Below are 20,283 nucleotides of genomic sequence, written 5' to 3'. Positions count from 1 at the left end.
TCATCTAGCAGGTCGTGCAGCACGCAGGGCAAATGAGACTTGCACCTCATGCAAAGTGATCTCTCCCTACAGCAGGGCTGTGCTGGGAGGCTTTTAGGGTGGCATGCAGCAGCCCTGAATGTTCCCTGCTCCAAATGGGTGCTGAACCCTTCTCTGATGCTGTCAGCCTGCTGGGTTAGAGCTGGTGACCCAGAGAGCTTCCTAAAGCATGCATTAAGTACAGACTGACAGCCTGTGTGTATGACGAGATTTTCAGCAGCGCTTGAAATGGAGGAGCAGATGGTGTTGATGGGAGAGCAGGGTTATAAGGTACAAGATGGGATTGTTACCATGTTAATAACATGACAGCAAATCCCACAGTGCTTTCTCTATTAGCCTGAAAGCTGATAGTTCCCTGTTGGCCATCACGTGAATCAGGAATGTCCAATAATAGGGGCACTGGGAGGCTGTGGATGCCTTGTTAGTTCAGCATGTTGGTTCTGCAAGGTTTCCATTGATCTGCTTGGGTTTGGCCGTTCTGACCCTTTTGCTCACTGCTTGCACCTTTTCTGCCTTTTAGGTGCATGAAGAAGTGTGACAACAAAGCTGACCTGATTGTGGGTTACTTCCAGCACAGAAACCGTGCTATAGAATGCAGAAACTTTGCGATGGATCTGTTATTTGCAAGGTCAAGGCAGGGGAAGTGCTGGGCATGCTGGGAAGCAGGCAACCGAAGCTTTGGCACTTGCACTTCATTTAAAAGAATGCTTATTGCCTTGCGTAAAGTAAGCCATGCTACCCTGAAAGTTCTCTGAACTTGGGTAAGAGTTCCTTCCCCAGCCTGCAGATCCCATGGGCTTTGCTCTCAGCCTCAGACAGTCCTCCAGGGATCGGTGCTTTGAGTGGTCCATCAGGAGCCAGGGGGACTCTGAGACCCATCTGGGAATGCAGAAAGTCATTCCACATTGCCTTTCTTTTTGCAGGCTAATTATAAAAATGACTGTAAACATTTTCTGGAGATGGGATCTTCCTATTTATCCTTGTTGTTGTTGTGTTGGTGTTGTGTATTTTTTTGTTTGTTTCATTTCTTCCCCAACACTCCCACACTTCACTCGAGTTGAAAAGTGCGAAAGCTATTATGGTAATAGGAGTGAGATGATTTTCTGCTCTCATAGTGCCAGGCAGATAGGAGTGGATGTAATTCATCTTGGATGTAGGCCCTGCTGCAAATGCATCATCTTGCCTCAGCCTCACAGCACATATCTATGCACACAGAGGTTCATGTTCCCAGGGATGGGGGTCAGTGCTCTTTAGCTTGCTCTCGGATCGCTGCTTGGCTCTTTATCTTGGGGTGCACGGGAGGTGAAATCATGCCTGGTTTGCTCCTTCCCTCCCTCCCACATAGCACCAGGGAAATGTTAGTCTGCATTGACAGCAAACACGGGCTCAGAGTGGAGAGGAGGAGGTGCAGCATGATTTTGGGTGGCTTACGGATCAAATCTGTGCTGCTCACAGTTTGGCTTGCCAGCAGCAAGCTTTGTCATAGGGGATAACTGAAATGAACACATCGAAACCTAAATATACATTAGCTTGTATTAAAAGGCTCAGAAGCTCTTGTCTGTTAAAAAGGATATTATTGCAGTCCCTTTACGTGCTGTTTCGCATTTGAAATGGTACGTTATGGTATGACAAAACCTCTCAATCAACCAAAGCACGTTTATTTTGGGACAAATGTAAATATTCTATCAAAGTATGTTTCTTCTTGGGGGAGGAATAGAAAATCAAGTCTGAATTTTGGCTGCACAAGCTTAGAATCTGAACTTCACGTAACTGATGGGTGTTTGAAAGGGAAAACAGAGATGTGGAGGTTAACTCTACAGCACATTTGGGGGCTGAGGTATGGTTTGTCTGGCAACAGTTCCTGTAACGAGTGAAGATGAATTGCCATGCAGGAGCAGAGCTGTTATGTGATGCATTTTTATAGACAACAACTCTCTAAAATACGAAACTGAAAAACATTTCAGACAAAACACTGACAATAAGCTTTTAAATAAATAGTTGGGCGTGCTTTTGCCCAGCTGAGAATCTCAGTGCTCTTCATGCACCTGTGTGAACCTGAGCAGCCATTGGTATTTGCTGTGCTGTGCTGTTTGTGGGCGCTCATGTTGCACGTTCCTGCAGTGAGATGAGGCAGGAGCAGTGCTGTGGGATGCATTTGTTGGGAATTCTGTGTTTGTGCTCCCTGTGCTGCGCTCGTCCTCTGCTTACAAAAGGACATCTCTCAAGGGACGTCATTGTGCATTTTCCTGAGATAAAATAATAGCTCTGTGTTTTGTGACCCTGAGACTTTAGGTCCTGCCAGATGCTAATGAACCAGTGGAAAACATCCAGGGCCCGGTAATTGCTTTGAGGCACAGCTGTTTGTGCTTGGTGCTCCATGTCAGGGCTCGCTTCTCTGGTGGCTGCGCCCTGTTCCATTGCCCCAGGGTCCTCCTGGGATCTCGTGGGTCAGGCAGCAAGCAGGCTCCCTGTAATTGGGTACAAGAGCACAGCGTGCTGTGTGGGCACAGGCAGCTGGAGGATGAGCCCAGCTCTTGGCTCACGTTTGGTATCTACAATAAATCCTGCTCAGAGCTTGCAGGCAGTGCATCCTGCTGCAGGGGCTGGAGTGACAGCAGGACGTTTTGTGGGCCTGCAGCAAGGAGAAATTGAGCTTTTTAAAGTGCAGAAAATAGAAGCTACCAATATTTTGACTTGCCTTTTAAGTGTTCCCTGTAGGAGACATTCTCAGGCACTGATTTCCTTGCAGAAGGTGATGTGGGGCATTTTACCACCCTTTTACAGAGGCACCATAGGGAAAGGCAGAGATCTATCTGTGTAAATCTCAGTTTAAGAGAAGCTCCAAAGCCCTCTGTTGGCAAGTGAGGCAGCAGCCAGCCTCTCCCAGCTCTCACACGGTGTGCTATCAGTGTTGATAGTACTTTCTAGGTGAGAAGTGTTGATAAAGTAGATTTCAGGGTCTGTCTCATCCAGCATATATCTCTGTGTGTGTATCAGGAGGTGGTAAGTCAGTGGTATATCAGCGGTACGTGTATTTATTCTGTCTTGGTCTAGGATGAAGATGGAGTAGACGTAGAAGAGGTATGGGGAGTGGTGAAAAGGACCTGTGGAGATGGTTGTTGCTTCCCTCCATGGAGAACAAAGCAGTTCAGCCGGTTGTGTGATGAATTTGGCTGTGTGTTACTGATGGGATGCTGTGGGATTTGAGATTTCTTACACTGTTTGCTTGTGAGTCTCCAAGTATTTGGGCACAGGATGGTGAGCCAGAGAGCTCTGCCCCCGTACAGCACTCTGCATACAGTGCAAGTGCAGCAGAATGATGATATTTGTCCTGTGCTTTGCAATGTGAGATTCAGTGCTCCGCTTGGAGATCTGCAGCGAGCTTCCACCAAATCGATGCGTCTAATTAAACTGGAGACAGGGAACGTTCTGCTCAGACAAAAATATCTGCTAGAAGCCTTCCCAGCTTTTGTTTTTGTAACGGTAGCTCTTTGTTCAAGAGGTTCCCGGAGCTCAGAAGAGGGCATGGGGAGGGCTGGGAGGGGGGGCAGCAGGACTGACTCCCCATCCCCTGCTCTGGTTACACGGCGGCATTACTGCAGCCGCAGAATCGGAAAGGAGATATTTGCTTTATGCTTAAGAGGCTTTATTTGTTTCTAAACTATATATAGTGCTGTAATCTTTCCCTGGTGGGGAGGGGGCGGCTTCCATCGGCCGGGAGAGCGAGGGGTTAACGCGGCGATGCGGGGGGAGCTCATTGTCAGAATAATGTTTAGCCAGGTGTTAATCCGTGTCTGGAGGGAAGTGCTGGAATTCATTATTCATCCCACCGGGGGAGGTCACGGTCCTGGGAGGCTGCCAGCTCCGGAGCCAGCCTCCTGGCTTTACTGACATGTGCCATTTGTGATGAAGGCAGCTGAAGTCCATTTGAGGAATTCTGCTGTCAGGCAGCCAAGCCGGCGGCGGGGCGCAGCTCAGGCGTTGCGGGTTCTGGTGCGGCACGAGCGGGATCGCGCGGCGCCGGCGGGGCACGGCGGGGCTGCGCTGCGCGGCGGAGCGAGGCGTCGCGGCTGCTCCCGTCCTTTTCTTCTTCCTCCCCTTCGTAACCGCCGCTGTGCCCCCGTGAAAGATTGGAAGCGGTGCCGGCGAGTCGCTCTCGGAGCAGCGGGATACGCTCGGGTGCTTTTTGTTCTTTTAACGAAGGCGGGAGGTGAGACGATGATCAAGTCCAGTTGGTTCTACGTCAAGTTCAAGTATGCGGAGAAGGTAAGCGGCATAAGTACGCGGAGTTGGCTCCGAGGGGCTGCTGTTCCATCCTGCCCTGAGCGGGACTGAGAACTTTCCCGCTGTGAATTGGCATTTCTGGGGCTCGGGGAGAGCGCCGGGCACGGCTTCCATGTGGCAGCACCGCTCCGTGCGGGGGAACAGCGCTCAGATCTGGTGCTTGTTGTGGCACTCTTCTATTTTTATTTCTTAAAACAAAGCAGCAGTGGGGATGTATTTGCTTTTCGTGTGCGTGGAGCTTGAAAGGGAGAAATATTTCTTGTTCTCTAGAGCCGGCGCTGAGATGTGACCTGCTTCTGCCGGGCAATCGGTTCTCTTTTATATTTCTCAGTGACAAGCTAAATATTTAATTGTCCATAATTACCGGGAAGGAGTGGGGGGAAGGGGGAAAGAATTACATTGATCCAAAAGGAGTTGCAACGCTTTGTGAGGCTGCTGGCTGCGCGGTTTGCTGTGGGCTTGCAGCGCTGTTCGGTGCCCGCAGCGATGCGCTCCGGCCACGCGCCCGGTGCACGGGATGGGGCGAGCGCAGCTGCGGAGCTCCTCGTGCCGTTGTGCCGGCTCTGCAGCACGGCCGTCTGCTCAGCGTCGATCCCCTGCGGGCTGCCTGCCAGCCCCTACGGCTGGTCCTGCTGCCGGGCACGGCGCGAGCCGGTGGGATGTTCGCTTCGTAGCGTCCTTGTACCGCAGTGCAATGGGGAAGGGAGCAAGACGTGCTTTTGGGGAAGATGCTAAGGAGCCTCGCTGCCTGCTGCCCAGCTGTCCTCGAGCAGGCTGCAGCTTGCTGTCTTAAAATGGGGAAGAATGAACGTATGTGCTGATAGCCTGAAATTTTCTATTCTGGAAAATAGTCTCAGACTGATTTATTTCTCGTCTTTGTGCCTCGAGTTATACTGCATGCAGTGAAAGCATATGTATATATATATTTCACCTAACAAGATTGTGCTATCATTTATCCCAGGCTGCAAATAGCCCATTTAACAAAGTCTCAGGTTTAACTATTCTGTTTTCATTTGTTCTGGCCTTCTTACTGAGGCAATTGGACTGCGAAGTCTACTTTATTAGGCAGCTGTACTTTATCTCAGCAGCACTAATTCTACATTATTTAAAGGCAGCTCATACCTATAAGCACCTATACCAGAACGGATTGACTCTGCGTATTCTGTGCAACTCTTCCTGGAAATAATCTAATGAAATCACTAGTTATCCACCAGTGGGTGAGGCTGGTTACTCGGAGGGTTGTTACTACGTTTGTGATTTATCTGTGTCTGTTAATTATTTTGTAAAAACCCGTGTGATTCAGCCACAGAGCCCTCGGCTCACCGACCCGAGCAGATAACGGCACTGCTTTCAGCCCGGGGGCTGCTGTGTGTTACATAACCTGTCAGAGCAGTTCCCTCACGGAACGATGTTGGAGGATTACAACCTGGGAAATTGGAACGTGGGTGACATCCAGGAAACCCATTTGGTTGGTGTTCTTCACACTTAGCTGCGCCCGATGGGATTTTCTTCTGGTTCACCAGGGAAGCGGCCGCATCCGTTCATCTCCTGGGAAAAAACACCCAAATCATAATACTTGCCCTCATAGCGAGACACTAAGGTCCTTTCCATGGAATAAGCATTTCCTAATGGAAGAAGGTGCTTGAGGAGTTCACATCTTAGCTGTGAGGCAAAGGCATACAACCCAAACACGCGGCGTGTTGTGCCCGTGTTGCTGGGCTTTGTTCCTCCTCAGCTTCAGGTTTGGTTGACATATAAAGTCATGCTGTTGTGATGTGGGTGGGATGTGATGCTGACTTTATGAAACTGATGGACACTGTGGACACGCAAGCACTGCTATGGTGGTGTAACCAAAAAAAAAACTAAGTTGAAAATCAGGTCAAATCATTTTGCAGCTCTACCAGTGTTTTAGACGTTGGTTTTACATAAGCTAAATGAGGAAAACCTTGGAAATTAAGTGTTGAAGCAGCTCTTTACAGCAGTGTGGCTGGTTGGGCTTTGAGTCTCCCATCCTAAGCTAACAGAACTGCTGTTTCTGAGCAAACCCTCTCACTCACAGCCATGCACTGCCAGCATTAGTGGCGTGCATCCAGGAACTGATCCAACTGTGGGAATGTGCTGTATTCCTTTTCTGGGTAGTGTTGTTCTGGTTGTGTTCCCAGTCAGATCGGCGTGGTGTGCCTGGAAATACGCAGTTGGGAGTGGGTAGAAACAAGGTGAGGTCTCCTCTGGCAGTGTGCAAAACTTGCATGGATTTGTTGGCTCAGTGGGAAGCGTTGTGTGATCCCAGCTCAAGGCAGGTCTGTTAGGTCATGGAGGGGTTGGTTCTCTGCCCTCTGCAGTATCTCAGTTGGATCAGGAGCTGCTTTATGTGTGCCACCCCAGTTACGCCACTCCTCCTCTTTAATTCGCTCGTAAAGGAGTTCATTGACATTTTTATTAGCTGCCTTGAGCTGAAGTTGACATCCTTGCCTCTGGTCATTCCAGATTTTCTTTTTTTTAATTTGATTTCTTTTGGAAGATCTTGGTGTTGGAAGATCCCTCTGTGATGAGGCACCTCTATTTGGATACATGACAGAACTAACTTTGCAGGCAGTTATGTACTCCTGCTGCACACAACGGGTAGATATTGGATAAAACAGTGTGCTGGGGCTGTTTGTTGGCTCAGGTCATCGCAGTGGTTACTCCATGTCATGTTAGACAGGTGCTACACAACCATTGCACAGCGCTGTATTTTTCATTGCAATTAAAATAATTGAATATTAAAGCTAAAGTAGAAACCCACACAACTTCATCTTGAGCTCATTATCAAGTTAATTGCAAACATTCTTTTATATAAACGGCGAGGGAGCCTCCTGGAAGGAGAAAAACCACGACGTTTTTGTGTTTACTCTGTCAAAGAATTAAGACAAGGTCGTTTGAACTCAAGCCTTTTTTTACATAATGCCTATATTCAGTCTGACTGCCTTTACACTAATTAAAATTCAGCAGTTCCGTAGGAATAATAACGCTGACAGGAGGAAATCAGTCTGATCTGAGGGAAGGAAACCAAAACAAAGGCAAGTGTTAGAGATGCATGGAATTCTTCTAGAAAGTGTGGGACAAGTGTATAGAGGCAGCACGAGTGGGCAGCCTGGCTCGGTGTGCTGCTGCTTGAGGCTGAAAGAGTTCACGGATGGTGCTGGAGCGCCTGAAAGGTTTGGTTTGCCCTTAAAAAGCCCTTTGCCCCATTAGGGCTTCATTTGATAGATGTAACTGCACTAAAGTGGAGGTTAATTTTTGTGTTCCCAGTGCTGCCTGAGGCCGTTTCCTGGATGGAAAAAGGAACTGAAACACCCAGGTCTTAGATGCAGGGTACTTACCTTCCTTCCTCTAACATAAGGCTCCTGCTACTCTGAAAGGCAGTTTACAGTTTTGACAGCTAAAATAAAAAGCCTTAAGGACCAGCAACCACTTTGAATGTTTGAAGGGCTTCATTTCCTGCAGAAAGATTTCAATTACAGTCATTTTCCTCCAGTAAGTACAAAGAGGTAAATGGAACCCCTGTTTCAAATGTTAAACTCACAGACTGCATTATTACCGGTTGCACTTGGAAAGTAAAGGATGAAGCCAATCTAAATCAAAGCCCCAGTTCCAAATTACTTTTTAAGAGCGTGATGAGGTCTGCACCCAGTAATTCAGCGGTGCAGTATTGAGCAGTGTGTAGCACAGCAGATGTGCCTTTCATTCCATGTGTGGCTCTATGGGGGGATGGAGGCAGGAAGCATCTTTCTGGACAGGCAGCGAGCGATGCGTCTTGCAAGGGCTGCTGTGCCCACGTCCATGTGTGTGTTGGCTGTGTTTTTAGGGAAGTGAGCTTTTAATTTCTTCTCTGACTTTGCTCTGTTACTTTCCTTTTAGAAGAATGGTATGACAAAGATGTGGTTATTTATCTGCTGTGTGGCATGAACTCGTCCCCCGCAGTGTTCCTCGTACTGGGGCTGTTTCTTCCCCTTGTTGTTGTAGGGAACAAATTATCAGTGTCCTTGGTTTCAATTAGGCTGGATTTTGAAATATACACACTGTTCATGTGACACACAGGTGGGATGCTGGGATGGTAAACCACTCTGGTTGCATCTGGTTTATCCTTTTGCTGGAAGAAGTGCGTACCCACGACAGCTGCTTCTCTTTTTGCCTTTGGGGTCAGCCAAAGGCACCAGAGGAGAGCAGGGAGCTCAGCAGCCTGCTCCCTGCACATGGGATGGCTGCACTTTGCTGAGGAGCAGATCCTTTCATTGGAACAGGTTGCCCAAAGAGGAGGCTGTGGATGCCCCATCCCTGCAGGCATTCAAGGCCAGGCTGGATGTGGCTCTGGGCAGCCTGGGCTGCTGGTTGGTGACCTGCACATAGCAGGGGGTTGGAACTGGATGAGCACTGTGCTCCTTTTCAACCCAGGCCATTCCATGATTCTCTCAGTGCTCAGACTGTCCTTGGTTTGGGGAGCTGGGAACCCAAGTGCTGTTTCTCCAGAAGTGCTGCTGAAGCTCATTGTGCTGATTTTATTTAATAGTTCGTTCTTTTTTCTTCTTTTTTTTTTTTCCTACTGCTTTTCCTTACTGCTTTGTAGATGGATTTCTGCAGGCGTGAAATCAGATGTGTTACTCCTTAAACTGATGGAGGTGATCACCAAAAGGTTCTCTTTCCAAATTGCCTTGCAGAAACCCAGTTCAGTCTGTTTATCAGTCTTAACTGTCCATTTTTTTCCTTTCCTGCCTATGAATTTTACAAGGTTTGATTTTTTTTTTTCCTAAATCACCTTGCAGCTGTGAGAAGAGTGAAATTTGTCTTCTGTGCTTGCATACACATAATGGGCCTAATCAAAACAGCTCAGGAGGATAGATGCACTAACTCACCTTACCCATAAATGCAGGTTAGTACACATCTGCCCTCGTGCTTCAGCAGCCCGTGCTGCCTTTGGCCCAGCCAGTGTGCTGGGTGAGCTGTGTCTGTGGTTACAGCAGTGTGAGCTGTGGGTCCCAGAGCCATCCAAGCAAAGCAGGCTGTGAGCTGCTCACTCTGCGTTGTGTTCTCCACACTGTCAGAATGTCAGCTCCGATTTCTGAGTAGTTGGAGAGCAGTTGGAGAGCAGTGCTGAGTACTGCTGGGCAAAGTGTTGTTAACTGAGTTGGTTGAAGTGGAGGGTTCTCCTGTTCTATCATTTCTTGGTAGCTGGGCAGTCCTTGAGAGAGCTTTTGTTTGTTTTCAGATGGAGGTATTTCAAGAAGGGTGTCAAATCCTCCTGAGCAGCTGTAATTTGCTTTTTGCTCTAGGTGCTCATCGCTAACACGTATTGTTTTGAAGGGAAGTCTCAGAAGCATTGATGTGTCTGGAGCTTCATTTGCTTCTTCTGGCAAAATGGGAGAGATTGAAAGGCTTTTTCTTCCTTGAATCCAGGGCAGTTGTTGCATCCTGCACAGGAGAACAACTGGAGGGCTGCTTGACCTGGGCAGATGCCAGGCAAGGCGTGCATTGGGAAGTCCCAGTGCCACCAGTTTTCCCCGTGGTGTTTCTCACAAATTGGGGTCACCGGAGCAGAAGCATCCTGGTGTCACTTCAGGATCCTCCCATCTGTAAGTGGAAGCATGTTGTTTTCTCTGGTTCCAGCTGGAGCCAGATCCTGGGCAGCTTTGTCTTCAATGTGGTTTTGAGATCTAGACCTCAATATTTTGTCTCTATTCCTGTTCATGTATTTGCGAGAGTAAGGGGAACTGCACACACTGATGGGAATAGTCGGTGGCAGGTAAAATAGCAAGGAAAAAAAAAACCCTGTTACATTCTTCTGATGTAAATTTTTAATCAAATGTGTTTTCTTCAGTTAAGCAACTTTTACAGCCCGCTGCACAGAACATACAACCAAAAATCTTTGCACAATGAACTGCATGTAATAGGCTAGCAATGCATCCATTACACATTTTTAAGTGTGTGTAACGCATTTAAATTCATTTTTGTGTGCATGGCAGTGTAGCCTTCAAAAGGTAATTGGAATTTACACAGACTTGCTCTCGTAGTGGCTCAGGTTTTCTTCAGACTGCAACGCTTTGGAGAGCTTCATTAGAAATGGTTTCCTTTGTAACAGGAAGGAAATATGATTTTAAATGCATTAGAAAGCTAGAAACCTTGTATCAACGCTTCCAAAGCGATTGCAGGGTGCTTGGTGGCAGTGAGCACTGTTCGCCACGCTGCTGTATTGATTGAAGAGTTGCTAGATGATAGGCTGGGTTGCAATAACAGTAATAATTACACTGAATAACACTTTTCAGTCCAAATCTCAGCGGCGAGCTTTGTGGCCGTGTGTGACTGTAACCCTGGTGGTTGTGGTTGACCAGGTGGGTGGGTTTTGGGCTCCTGCTGGAAGCCCTGCATTCAAAGCCAGCTGCACGCTTTGCTGCAGGCCAGAAGTCAAAACGTGTTTTCTTTTATCCAAGGCCTTCTGCCATGGTTTCAGCCCTTTTCTCAACTCCTGCTTCTCAAGATGCCTCTCTTAGAGCAGCTCCTAACAGTCTGTGTGCATCTGAGCCGGGCGTGGTGGTGATGTGCTGAAGCTGAGGCTGGGTGAACACACAGAGGAGCTCTTCTGAAGGGCTGCTCAGGACGCAGCTTCTGACTTGTGTGCCTGTGGGATGCTTATGCTGAACTCAGCAATGAGACTTTGTGGGAGATTAATATTCAGGACAGGTAGAGGAGGGGGGCTGGGGGGGATATCACACACAATCTGCTCATCTAGAATGATTTTCTGTTTTGAAGCCAATTTCACCAAGTCTTTAGATGGGAAGAAACAAATTGAACGGCGTACTCTGATTTTATTTTTTTTTCTTTCCTAGACTTCATTTGCCTGAGGATTTGTTCTGCCCTTTAATTATTTAAGAACTGGGTTTTGTTTACAGTTTGTAATAAAACTGATAAAAGATTAACAAGGCGCTTGTGAATCATTTTAAGTAAATTAAAACTTTGAAAGACTTACAACTGCAAATATTTGAAAATTGTAAAGTAGAAGGATAAGAGCAGAGCAGATCAGATAATCAAGTTATTGGATTTGTTTGGGAGAAAAAATAATTTTGTTTGCAATTGGATGGGAAAGCAGTATTGCCTGCCCTATTAAATATTTATGTGTGCTTTTAGCAAATTTGAAGATACTGGTTGTGTAGGAATCAACGCTGGGAATGTTAAAATAATGTTTCATTGTGGTGTGAGGTGCTGCAGAAACTGAGTGCAAAACAGAGGAGGGATCTGGAGTGGAAACATCTGGATCTAAATTCATTATGGTGGCAAGCCTGTGCCACTGTGGGTATGTCTTTATTTCTTCTAAGGACTGTGGATTCTGCCCTAAAACCTCCCTTATGCCTTAAATGAAACGGTGGGCTTGGAGCTGCTTCCTGCACACAGTGAGGTCTTGGGGCTGTAACTGATATCTCCATCAGAACACAGGAGTGGTGCTCAGTAGTTGTAAAAAAGACAAAGCCACTAAAATCTGAAGACAAGGAACAGGCAGTATTGATATGACAAAATAGAAATCCTTCATTTGCTCACATCGTGAGCACAGCGCGCAGCTCTCAGCCTCAAACATTGCAAAAGCTTTGAGAAGAGCCTTGAGGCAATTCGGAGGTGCAGAATTGGCCCCTGGGGTGAACTGAAAGAGCTACAGCAGGTGAGTAGGTGATGGTGAAGGAGGCGTGACAGACATCTGCAAAATCAGTTGGGATGGAGGGAGGGTGGGGGTTGGTCATTGCTTCCTGACATGAGAACTTGGGGTCATCAGAGGAAGCTCTGATAAGAGGCAGGTTGAAAGAGATCAGAAGGAGGTGGTTCTTCACTGAGGTCTTGGCTGGTGCGATTGATTGTCAGGAAATTGTGGGTTTCAAGAGGAGTGAATTACTGCATTAGAGAGCTCTTTAGCACCCTTGTACGAGTTGTTAGGCCTAAATTATGTTTATATTGGAAGGAAGTGAAAAGGAGCCCTATGGTAGTGTGGGGCAGACAAGAGAGTTGAAGCCTAATTAGTTGGAGTCGTTTTATTCCTTTGGGAAGGAGCTGTGAAAGCTGACACGATAACAGCAGGTTAAAGGTCTGTGTGTAGATCCTAATCTGCTTAAAAAGACCGGGTAGGGTTTCACTGACTGTCACTGTCGGGTTCAGTATCCAACTGTACCCTTCTTGAACACCCAAACACAAGCCACAAAAGATGGCAGAGGAAATTAGAGGAGGTGAACGTACCAGTGCCACACATTGCTCCATGATGGTGGTAGAAACATGCACAAAGCTCCGCAGATGGTCTTCTTCCCCACTCTGTTGACTTGGCATCATTTTGATGGCAGCTCCAACATACCTTGTTAGAGCTGTGCTGCATGGCAGGTAATGCTGCTGAGACATGTCTCCCTTTGCCTTTCCCCACAGGTCTTGCTTTGCTCTTAGCAAATGACTTAGAACCAGTTTGAGCTGGCACAGGGAATGGGGTTGGCCTCCATGTCAGAAGAAGGCATGGAATCACAGATCTCGGGGGGGTGATGGGAGGAGCACATGTGGGTTGCATTATTTTGTAGCCTTATACAAGCAGAATTTGCAGCTTTCATTGTTCTACATGATACAGATGCTAGAGATAAATAGATAGTGTTTCTATTTCCTTGTTTAGTCTTCTGTAATTTTTCAGTGTTGCAATCAATCTTTGTCCAGCGTTCTTGAAACATCACTTGTGTTTAGTGTATTCTCTCTGATTGTCAATGATCTCCTTCAAAGCTCTAGGATTCGTTCCATCTGGTCTCAGGAACTTGGCAGCTTGTATGGCTAGCAATAGTTGATTTTTCCATGAGTGCTAGTACAGAGAAGTCAATTCATGGCTAAAAAGATTAAAATCCCTACATCAGAAAAGCTGGAAAAATATAACAGTTGCAGTGGTGCCAAGGAAGTGCTGCTTCTTGGATTAAAAATCTTATGACAAGTTGAAAGAGAGATTCAATTCTGTTGTCAATCCGGGAGAGTTAAAGCTGCAATTGTGTTACTTTATTAGCAGCAGTGCTTCGACAGGGAAAATCAACTGCTTCTCCAGGACAATTCTGTGCTCGTTTCCATTCCGCCTCAGTTTGCTATCACTTGCTTTGGATTTCCTAACTTTGATGTTGCTGAAGTGGAGAATCTGGTGCAAGCAGGAAAAGTCTTTGCTTCTCATGTCCTTGTTGGGTCCCTTCTGAAATGAACTGCATTCTGCAGCTCTGAGGAGGTGGGGAGCAGGCTGCTGAAATAGAAGGGGGTCAAGAGAGCAAATTTGAGAGGCACCCATATGGTACGTCGGAGGTGTTACGTATGCCTCTACTCCTAGGAAGCATCCCCTCTTTCTGTCAGGATTGGCAGTGATTTGGTACAGTAAGATGGTTCTGGGGGAAGAAAACTGCTTCTACCTTCCTGGACATGGCCCTGATGATGGTTATGAGTGCTGTGGATGTGCTGTTAGTGTTTTGCTCCCAGGGATGGTGTGAAGCTTTGCAGTAAGGGCAGCAGCTTGGTTTGGAGGGGCACAACAAGCCCACGTGCTGCTGCTGCTTCCCGTGCTCCTGCTCGTCGGCTGGAGCGCTATCCTGGCACTCAGCTGAGCACCAATTGTTGCTTTTTCTCTCCCATATGAAAAGGAAGAACTGAGGAGAAACCTGAATCGTCTGTCTGGAGGTACAGGCTGGTACTTCATTGTTTAGGTTAGGAAGATTGGCTTGTTGAGTGCTCAGATGTCGCAATATCTGTGGCACGGCAGAGAACACAGTGTCACTTCTCAGCGAGGGCAGGTTGTTATAAACAGGGACGTGGGTCCTTCTGCTGCCATGGGCAGGAGATTGTTGGGGGACCTACTGCTTTTGTGACCTCAGAAATTCACCACTGAGACTGGCAGAAGGTATAGCTAAATAACTATTAGGTATCCAGGAAGGGTCCTGGATGGCACACTAGAGATTTCATATTGCTTTCTGCCTGATCTTGTGAGTTTGCGCAGGATTGGGATGGTGGTTAATATAACAGAACAGTCCTTTCCTTTACCTGGTGTAGGGATCCTGCTTTGGCAGGGGGGTTGGACTCGATGATCTCTGGAGGTCCCTATCAACCCCTACGATTCTGTGATTCAAAGTCTTCTCAAAATCTTTTTTTTTCTTTTTTTTTGTTAAAATCCAATCACATGGCTGGCAGGGGGTTGATCATAGGGATATCTTACAAGATCCTGAGATAGATGTAAAACAAGGGGCTGAGACATCTGATGGTGCTGACTGCCCATCAGACTGCTTTGCATCCCTGAGACCAGATGTATAAATACATTAGGGAAGGTTTGTGTGTATCTCCAAAGTGCAGCGTATCCTCTGCAGTCCCACCATAAGCCGGTGTTCCCAGAAATTTCTTTCTGTGGAACTGTGTGGAATGTTCACTTATCAACCCTGACCTGGGAAGGCTCCCTGCAGAGATGGAAGCTGATTTTTATCGTGACCGTAATTGAAACAGCTGAAAGATTTGTGTGTGTGTCTGTGTGAGTGCATGTTTCCAGTCCTGCCATACCTTTTAAATGTTACCAAACATGGGTATAGTATTGATTGTGTCCTCATGGTTTAGATACAGAGTCTGTAATTTCAACTTGAGAAGCAAGTTGTAGAGAAGAAAATGGCAGTAATCTTTAATTTCCTTCTCTAATCCTGCCTCACCTGATCAGCTCAGTGAAAGTCGGCGTGTCTGCTGGAGATGCACTCATAAGTACATGAGCATCTCTAGGAGTGGATGACTGGATATCAGCCTGTAAATTTCATGGAGATAAGTACCTGTGCTTATTGGGATCAATGAGAAACACATTCTCTATTTGATACTGAATATTGCACCAAGCATCTGTTTGCTGCTTTTATCGTCTGACTCTAGATCTGTGGTTCAGTGTTACTTATTTAATAAGCATTAAAAAAAAAAAAAAGAGAACCCAGGTCTTTTTCACCACCCAGGTCCCAGGTCTTTCCTGAGTCTGCCCAAGACTTCATTGTCATTTATCAGTTCATTGACATTGTGGTTGCATGCAACCATGCCGTGCAATCCCAGCGTAACATATAGTGTAATAAATTCAATGGCAGTTGGACAGCTGCAGATCCATGCCACTGTCTCAGTGCAAGAGAAGAGTTGTGATATCTTAACCTTAAAGACCTCAATGCGTCGTGCAATGAATCAACCTTTACAATTAAGTAAGTACCAATTTTATGTGTAATAATACCCATCTCAGAGTGATTTGCCCAAAGAAATGAGGTGAACCAGTTGCAAGGGTGAGGTTCAGACCCACTTTTAGGCAGGGAGGGTTTGACTTTTATTTTAGAGGTGCACCTGGGGACTGCCTTATGTACGCTGAGATAATTCATGTGTCTGTACACAACTCACATATCTGTACAGGGCAGACTCTTCTCTCAGAAGACTTAACACAATGGATTATTTATTTTTTCCTTGACTAGGTCAGCATTTTAGCAAGTGCAGGAGTAAACAGCCTAGAGCCCGAGGCCCTCTGCTCTTGGCTGAGCTGAGGATGTTCTTGCAGCTGAGCCCTGGCAATGGCATGTGCTAGAAAGGAGTTGCTCCATCGGCACATATGCCACTCCTGTGTGCCACTGAGCCTTGGATGGGACGGATCCTAAGTGGTAACTCTGCATGGGGAGCTGAGCAAAGCTGGAGGCACAGAAATCATTGCCTGGAGATCTCTTGAAGAGGCTGGAGAAGGATTTGAAAGGATTTCTGGTCCTGGGGGTGAACAGAGCTGAACATGAACGAAATGGCCAAGAAGGCCGACAGCATCCTGGCCTATGTTAGAAATAGTGTGTCCAGCAGGACTAGAGAGGTGGTCGTCCCTCTGCACTCAGTGCTGGTGAGGCCACACTTTGAGTTCTGCATTCGGTTTTGAGCCCATCACTACAGGAATGTTTGAGCTGATGGAACACATTCAGGGAAGAGCAATGAAACTGGTGGAGGAACAAGCAAAGGACATGTGAGGAACAGCTGAGGGAGCTGGGGCTGTTAAGTCTGGAGAGGAGGAAGCTGATGGAGAGACTCACGGGTATCTACAAGTACCTGAAAGGAGACTGCAGGGAGTTGAGGGTTGGTCTCTTTTTCTCAGGTGACAAGTGATAGGACGTGAGGAGATGGACCTGAGATACACCATTTAGACTGGGTATCAGGAAGAATTTCTTCACAGAAAGGATGATTAGGCGTTGTAATGGTCTGCACAAGCAAGCAGTGGATTTGCCATCCTTGGATGTATTTGCAAGGCATGTGGATGTGGTACTGAGGGACAGGATTTACTGGTAGCCTTGGTTAGTGTTGGGTGATTGGACTCAGTGATCTTGAAGATCTTTTCCAACCCAAATGATTCTGTGATTAAACTAAGAAGGTATCAGCCTGTTACTGTGAGAACTGAATGTCAGCACTAATAAAGCAGAGACCCCATCTTTCCCAAAGGACCTTTGGAACCAAATGGAAGCTGTGTGCTCCATCCCCCCACCCCAGAGGGTAAATGTTACTCTCATTCTGTGCCTCTCTCTGTACTCAGAGTGAGCTGAGACTACCAGCACAGGGCTGATTGACAGCATTGCTCCCAGCTGTATGGAGAGGAAGTGACCTTAAACACTGTGATTGTGGTTATGTTTTGACTGTAAGAAAATCTCTTCTTTTTTTCCTTTTTCTTTTTATAAATATTGCCCTAACTCTTCTGTCAGCCTGACTTTCTTTTTATCTCCATATATATATATTTTTTTTTTTGTTTTGTTTTTGAGATCTTCACCCCTTCCTGCCATGAGGTGGAATTAGATAAGCTTCAAAATCAGTTCAATGTCATTTGCTCAAAAAAGAGGGAGAATAAAGCAAGAGGAGGTGACCTTGCAAAGTTGCCTGTAGAAAAGGGATCTCTCTTATCACAAGCCTAAAGTAATTAGCTTTATTTTTGGTGTTGCCTTATATGAATTGTTCGTGCATCTCAGCTGGCTGCATAAATGCCTACTGACAGGCTGTGTGTGCTTTCCAGCCTGCCTGGCTGCTGCCCATGAGTGCCTGTGTTGGTGAGGTTTGCTCTTTCCCACTGAGTGCTCGCTGTGCAAGGGGAATATTGTTGCCCTCTATGGTAAAGTTTCTAGGGTCAGAGAAGAGCCTGCATTAGCACGCATGGAAACTCCAGGCTAATGGGCAAGAAATGAAAAGAATAAATGGAAAACAAAAAAGAAGAATCACTCTGTTATTATCAGTGCAAGAAATTTTTCCTGCCTTTCTTTTGTCCTGAATTGGGAATTCAAGTCCATTCATGGCACTGCTTCATGTGGCAGACTGGCAGAAGTACATCTGTTGCCCTGTTTCTGTGGCTGTTCTTCCCTTGGAGAGGTGAAAACTTCAGACGTGCTGAGTGAGAGAGTCAAGCTGAGGCCTTCAGGGGTTTGGAGCACAGTCAGGCAGTGCACACAGCTACAAGGAAACACTTTCCTTATTTCTATTGTATGTGCCTAATGAGTTGGTCTGAGTTGTCCAGCTCATGCTCAGGTATCCAAGAGGGTGAAAAGAAATGGTTTATTTGCAGTGCTCCTCCAGTGGTGCATATCTGTGGGCCGGCTCTTCCCCCAGCTGCTTCTGCTCAATTCAAGGCATCATACCTGCAGCCACTGGGCCACTGGAATTGGGTGGTGCTGTGTCCCCTCACGTCCTCCAGAAAACCCCAAACAGCCTGTGCTAACAGCTGATGTATCCAGTGAGCCCAGGGCCCAGCTGTCCTCTGACAGCAGTTTAATAAACATGGGTAAAGCACGCAGATGGGTGTTGCAAGGAATGCGGCCTGTGTTTGTGCCTCATCTTGTAACGGTGTCGGAAAGTCCAAAGAGGACAAGGCCATCAGGCTCCTGTTTCAAATGTCCTAAATTCAGCTATTATTTTAAGCAAGGGTGAGAAACTAAGTGACAGATATTGTCATGCAGATGTGAACCAAGCACTTATCTTTCACGTGCCTGAGCTGCTCAACCTATTTCTGGGTGTAATCACCTTTCCTATTATCATTACGGTTGTTAGGGCAGAGCAGTAATCAGGTTTTGGCCCCAGACAGTGCTTTGTGTCTGAAAACCCCCTGGCCTAAGAGGGAGGGAGATGGAGCTGTGGAGGTCAGTCTGCACTGGGGGCTGCTTGGCCAGCCCACACCAGCAGGGTCCACGGTTTCTGAGCCTTAAATTTCAACATAATCAAGAACTGGAAGCGATACAGATGCAGTCAGTAGGCAAAAACCATGGGTGTGTAGAATGTGAGATACTGGGTCAGTGTCTCAAATCCACCCCTTCTGGCATCTGTCTGTCTGAGGGGCAGTTTGATGCCAGCAAAGGGAGGTCTTGGAGGCAGATGTGGGATAATCTTTTTTCCACCTTAAATCTCCTGGTTTAAACCCTGAGAACAAGCATTAATAGCTGTCTTAATAGGCGCAGTTCATTGAATTCTGCTTGGATTATGGCTTGTTCCAGTTGGCTTGATTTGGTTCAGCAAGAAATTGGGAACAAACTTCAGAGAGGCTCATTATGAAGTGGGATTGAGTTCAGAATGGGCTTTGATATGTATTACTCAGAAATGAAGAAATTAGTTGTGTTTATTCCTGTAGTTGAGTGCACTTCATAGGCTTTCAGAGGATCACTTGAATGCCTTAGATATGGTAGTCAGCCATGGCAACTCTGCAGAGCATCTCTTAAAAAGGACATATCTTCTGACTGGCTCAGCGGGATGCACGGGGTGCCTAAATGTGGATGTGAAACACCACTGCACTTCCTTGGTTTTGCTGGCCTGCAGATCATTTCTGCTTCTTCCACTTATCTAAAAGCATCGACTGTGATTTCTTACGTGCAACTTGTGTGGCCCGAGGTTAGATTTGAATTTTTCTTTTCCCCTCTGCTTGTTTGTTTTTAAAGTGAACCGAAGCCACTTCTACCAGAGCATGATCTTTGCTGTAGTGCACTAATTACATGGCTGGTAGTGGAGGGCTAGGAAAGTACAGGGATGACTTGTTCCAAAAAGAGTGTATTTTTGGAGATATGTTTTGATTAGTCACCGAGATGTGTTTGGAGCACTCTCAGGAAAAGTAGAACAGTGTGTGTGGATCAGAGCAGGTAAGAACCATTCCCCTGAGCTCAGCACGATGTGCAGAATGAAGGATGCTGCCTAATGTCTCTTGTATCACCCGTGTACCCTGTGCTGCCATTCCCTTGCTTTCTCCCTCAGACATTGCCTGGTCTGAGTCAGCTTACAGTTTTTATTTTTCCTTTCCTTTGTTTGAAGTTGAAGCCCTGTGAAAATCCTGCAGAAAAGATGCATTGTTTGATAGTCCCCGATAGCATCAGCTGCCAGTTTATCTTTCATGTCATGCAGTGGCTCCCGTTTCTCCCCAGGGGCAGCCAGCTTGGATTGTTCCCATAGTTTGGGTGGCTTTTGACCCACGAGAGTCCCGAGCTTCTCTTAGGGCTTCAATGAGCTCTCTGTTATCAGCCTTCCAAATATTGGTGTACCTATCAGAGCCTGGCACCGTGTCAAGCCTGTGGGCGTCCTTAAGATTCATCGTTGATAGCTCACATGCTTTTTCCTCTTTACAGAAAACAAGCACTTTTTTGTTTAAGTTCACTAATGTTTGGCAAAGAAATATAGTAGTAATTATACACCCAACCTCCTCCCTCCCCCGCCCCCCAATCCCGGCTTTGTAAAAGCAACTAGCACTGGAACTGAAATAAATGTCATGAATGAATAATAATTTCTTTCATTTACACAGTAATTAAACTTGTTGAATACAGACTTAATGCTTTACTGCACACTGTTTAATTTGACTGGTAGATCCAGGCTTTTGTTAAATTCAGAAAGAAAGAAAATGAAATACCTACCTGACTATCAGCGTGCTTTGTTACAAATGCTTTCTGTTGTTTTGCTCTTTTTTTT

The 20,283-nt window shown here is 46.5% G+C and overlaps 1 protein-coding gene across 9 annotated transcripts in view; it reads left to right on the top strand.

Annotated features, from left to right (window-relative positions):
- The window catches only part of AUTS2 (activator of transcription and developmental regulator AUTS2), a 657,596-nt gene that overhangs the window by 185,468 nt on the left and 451,845 nt on the right, over nt 1-20,283 (top strand). The window contains exon 1 of one of the 9 annotated variants that reach the window (XM_090122502.1): nt 4,063-4,305. The exons of the other annotated variants lie outside the window; for them this stretch is intronic. Coding sequence (XP_089978628.1) covers nt 4,258-4,305 — 48 coding nt within the window. The 5' untranslated portion in view covers nt 4,063-4,257. Of the gene's footprint in view, nt 1-4,062; nt 4,306-20,283 lie in introns of those variants that run through there. 9 annotated transcript variants of the gene reach the window in all.

This window comes from Phasianus colchicus, chromosome 21 (assembly GCF_987193195.1).
Source record: "Phasianus colchicus chromosome 21, bPhaCol1.hap1.1, whole genome shotgun sequence".
NCBI classification, from domain to species: domain Eukaryota; kingdom Metazoa; phylum Chordata; class Aves; order Galliformes; family Phasianidae; genus Phasianus; species Phasianus colchicus.
The sequence above is the reverse complement of the archived record's forward strand: the minus strand, read 5'-3'. Positions and strand labels throughout refer to the sequence as shown.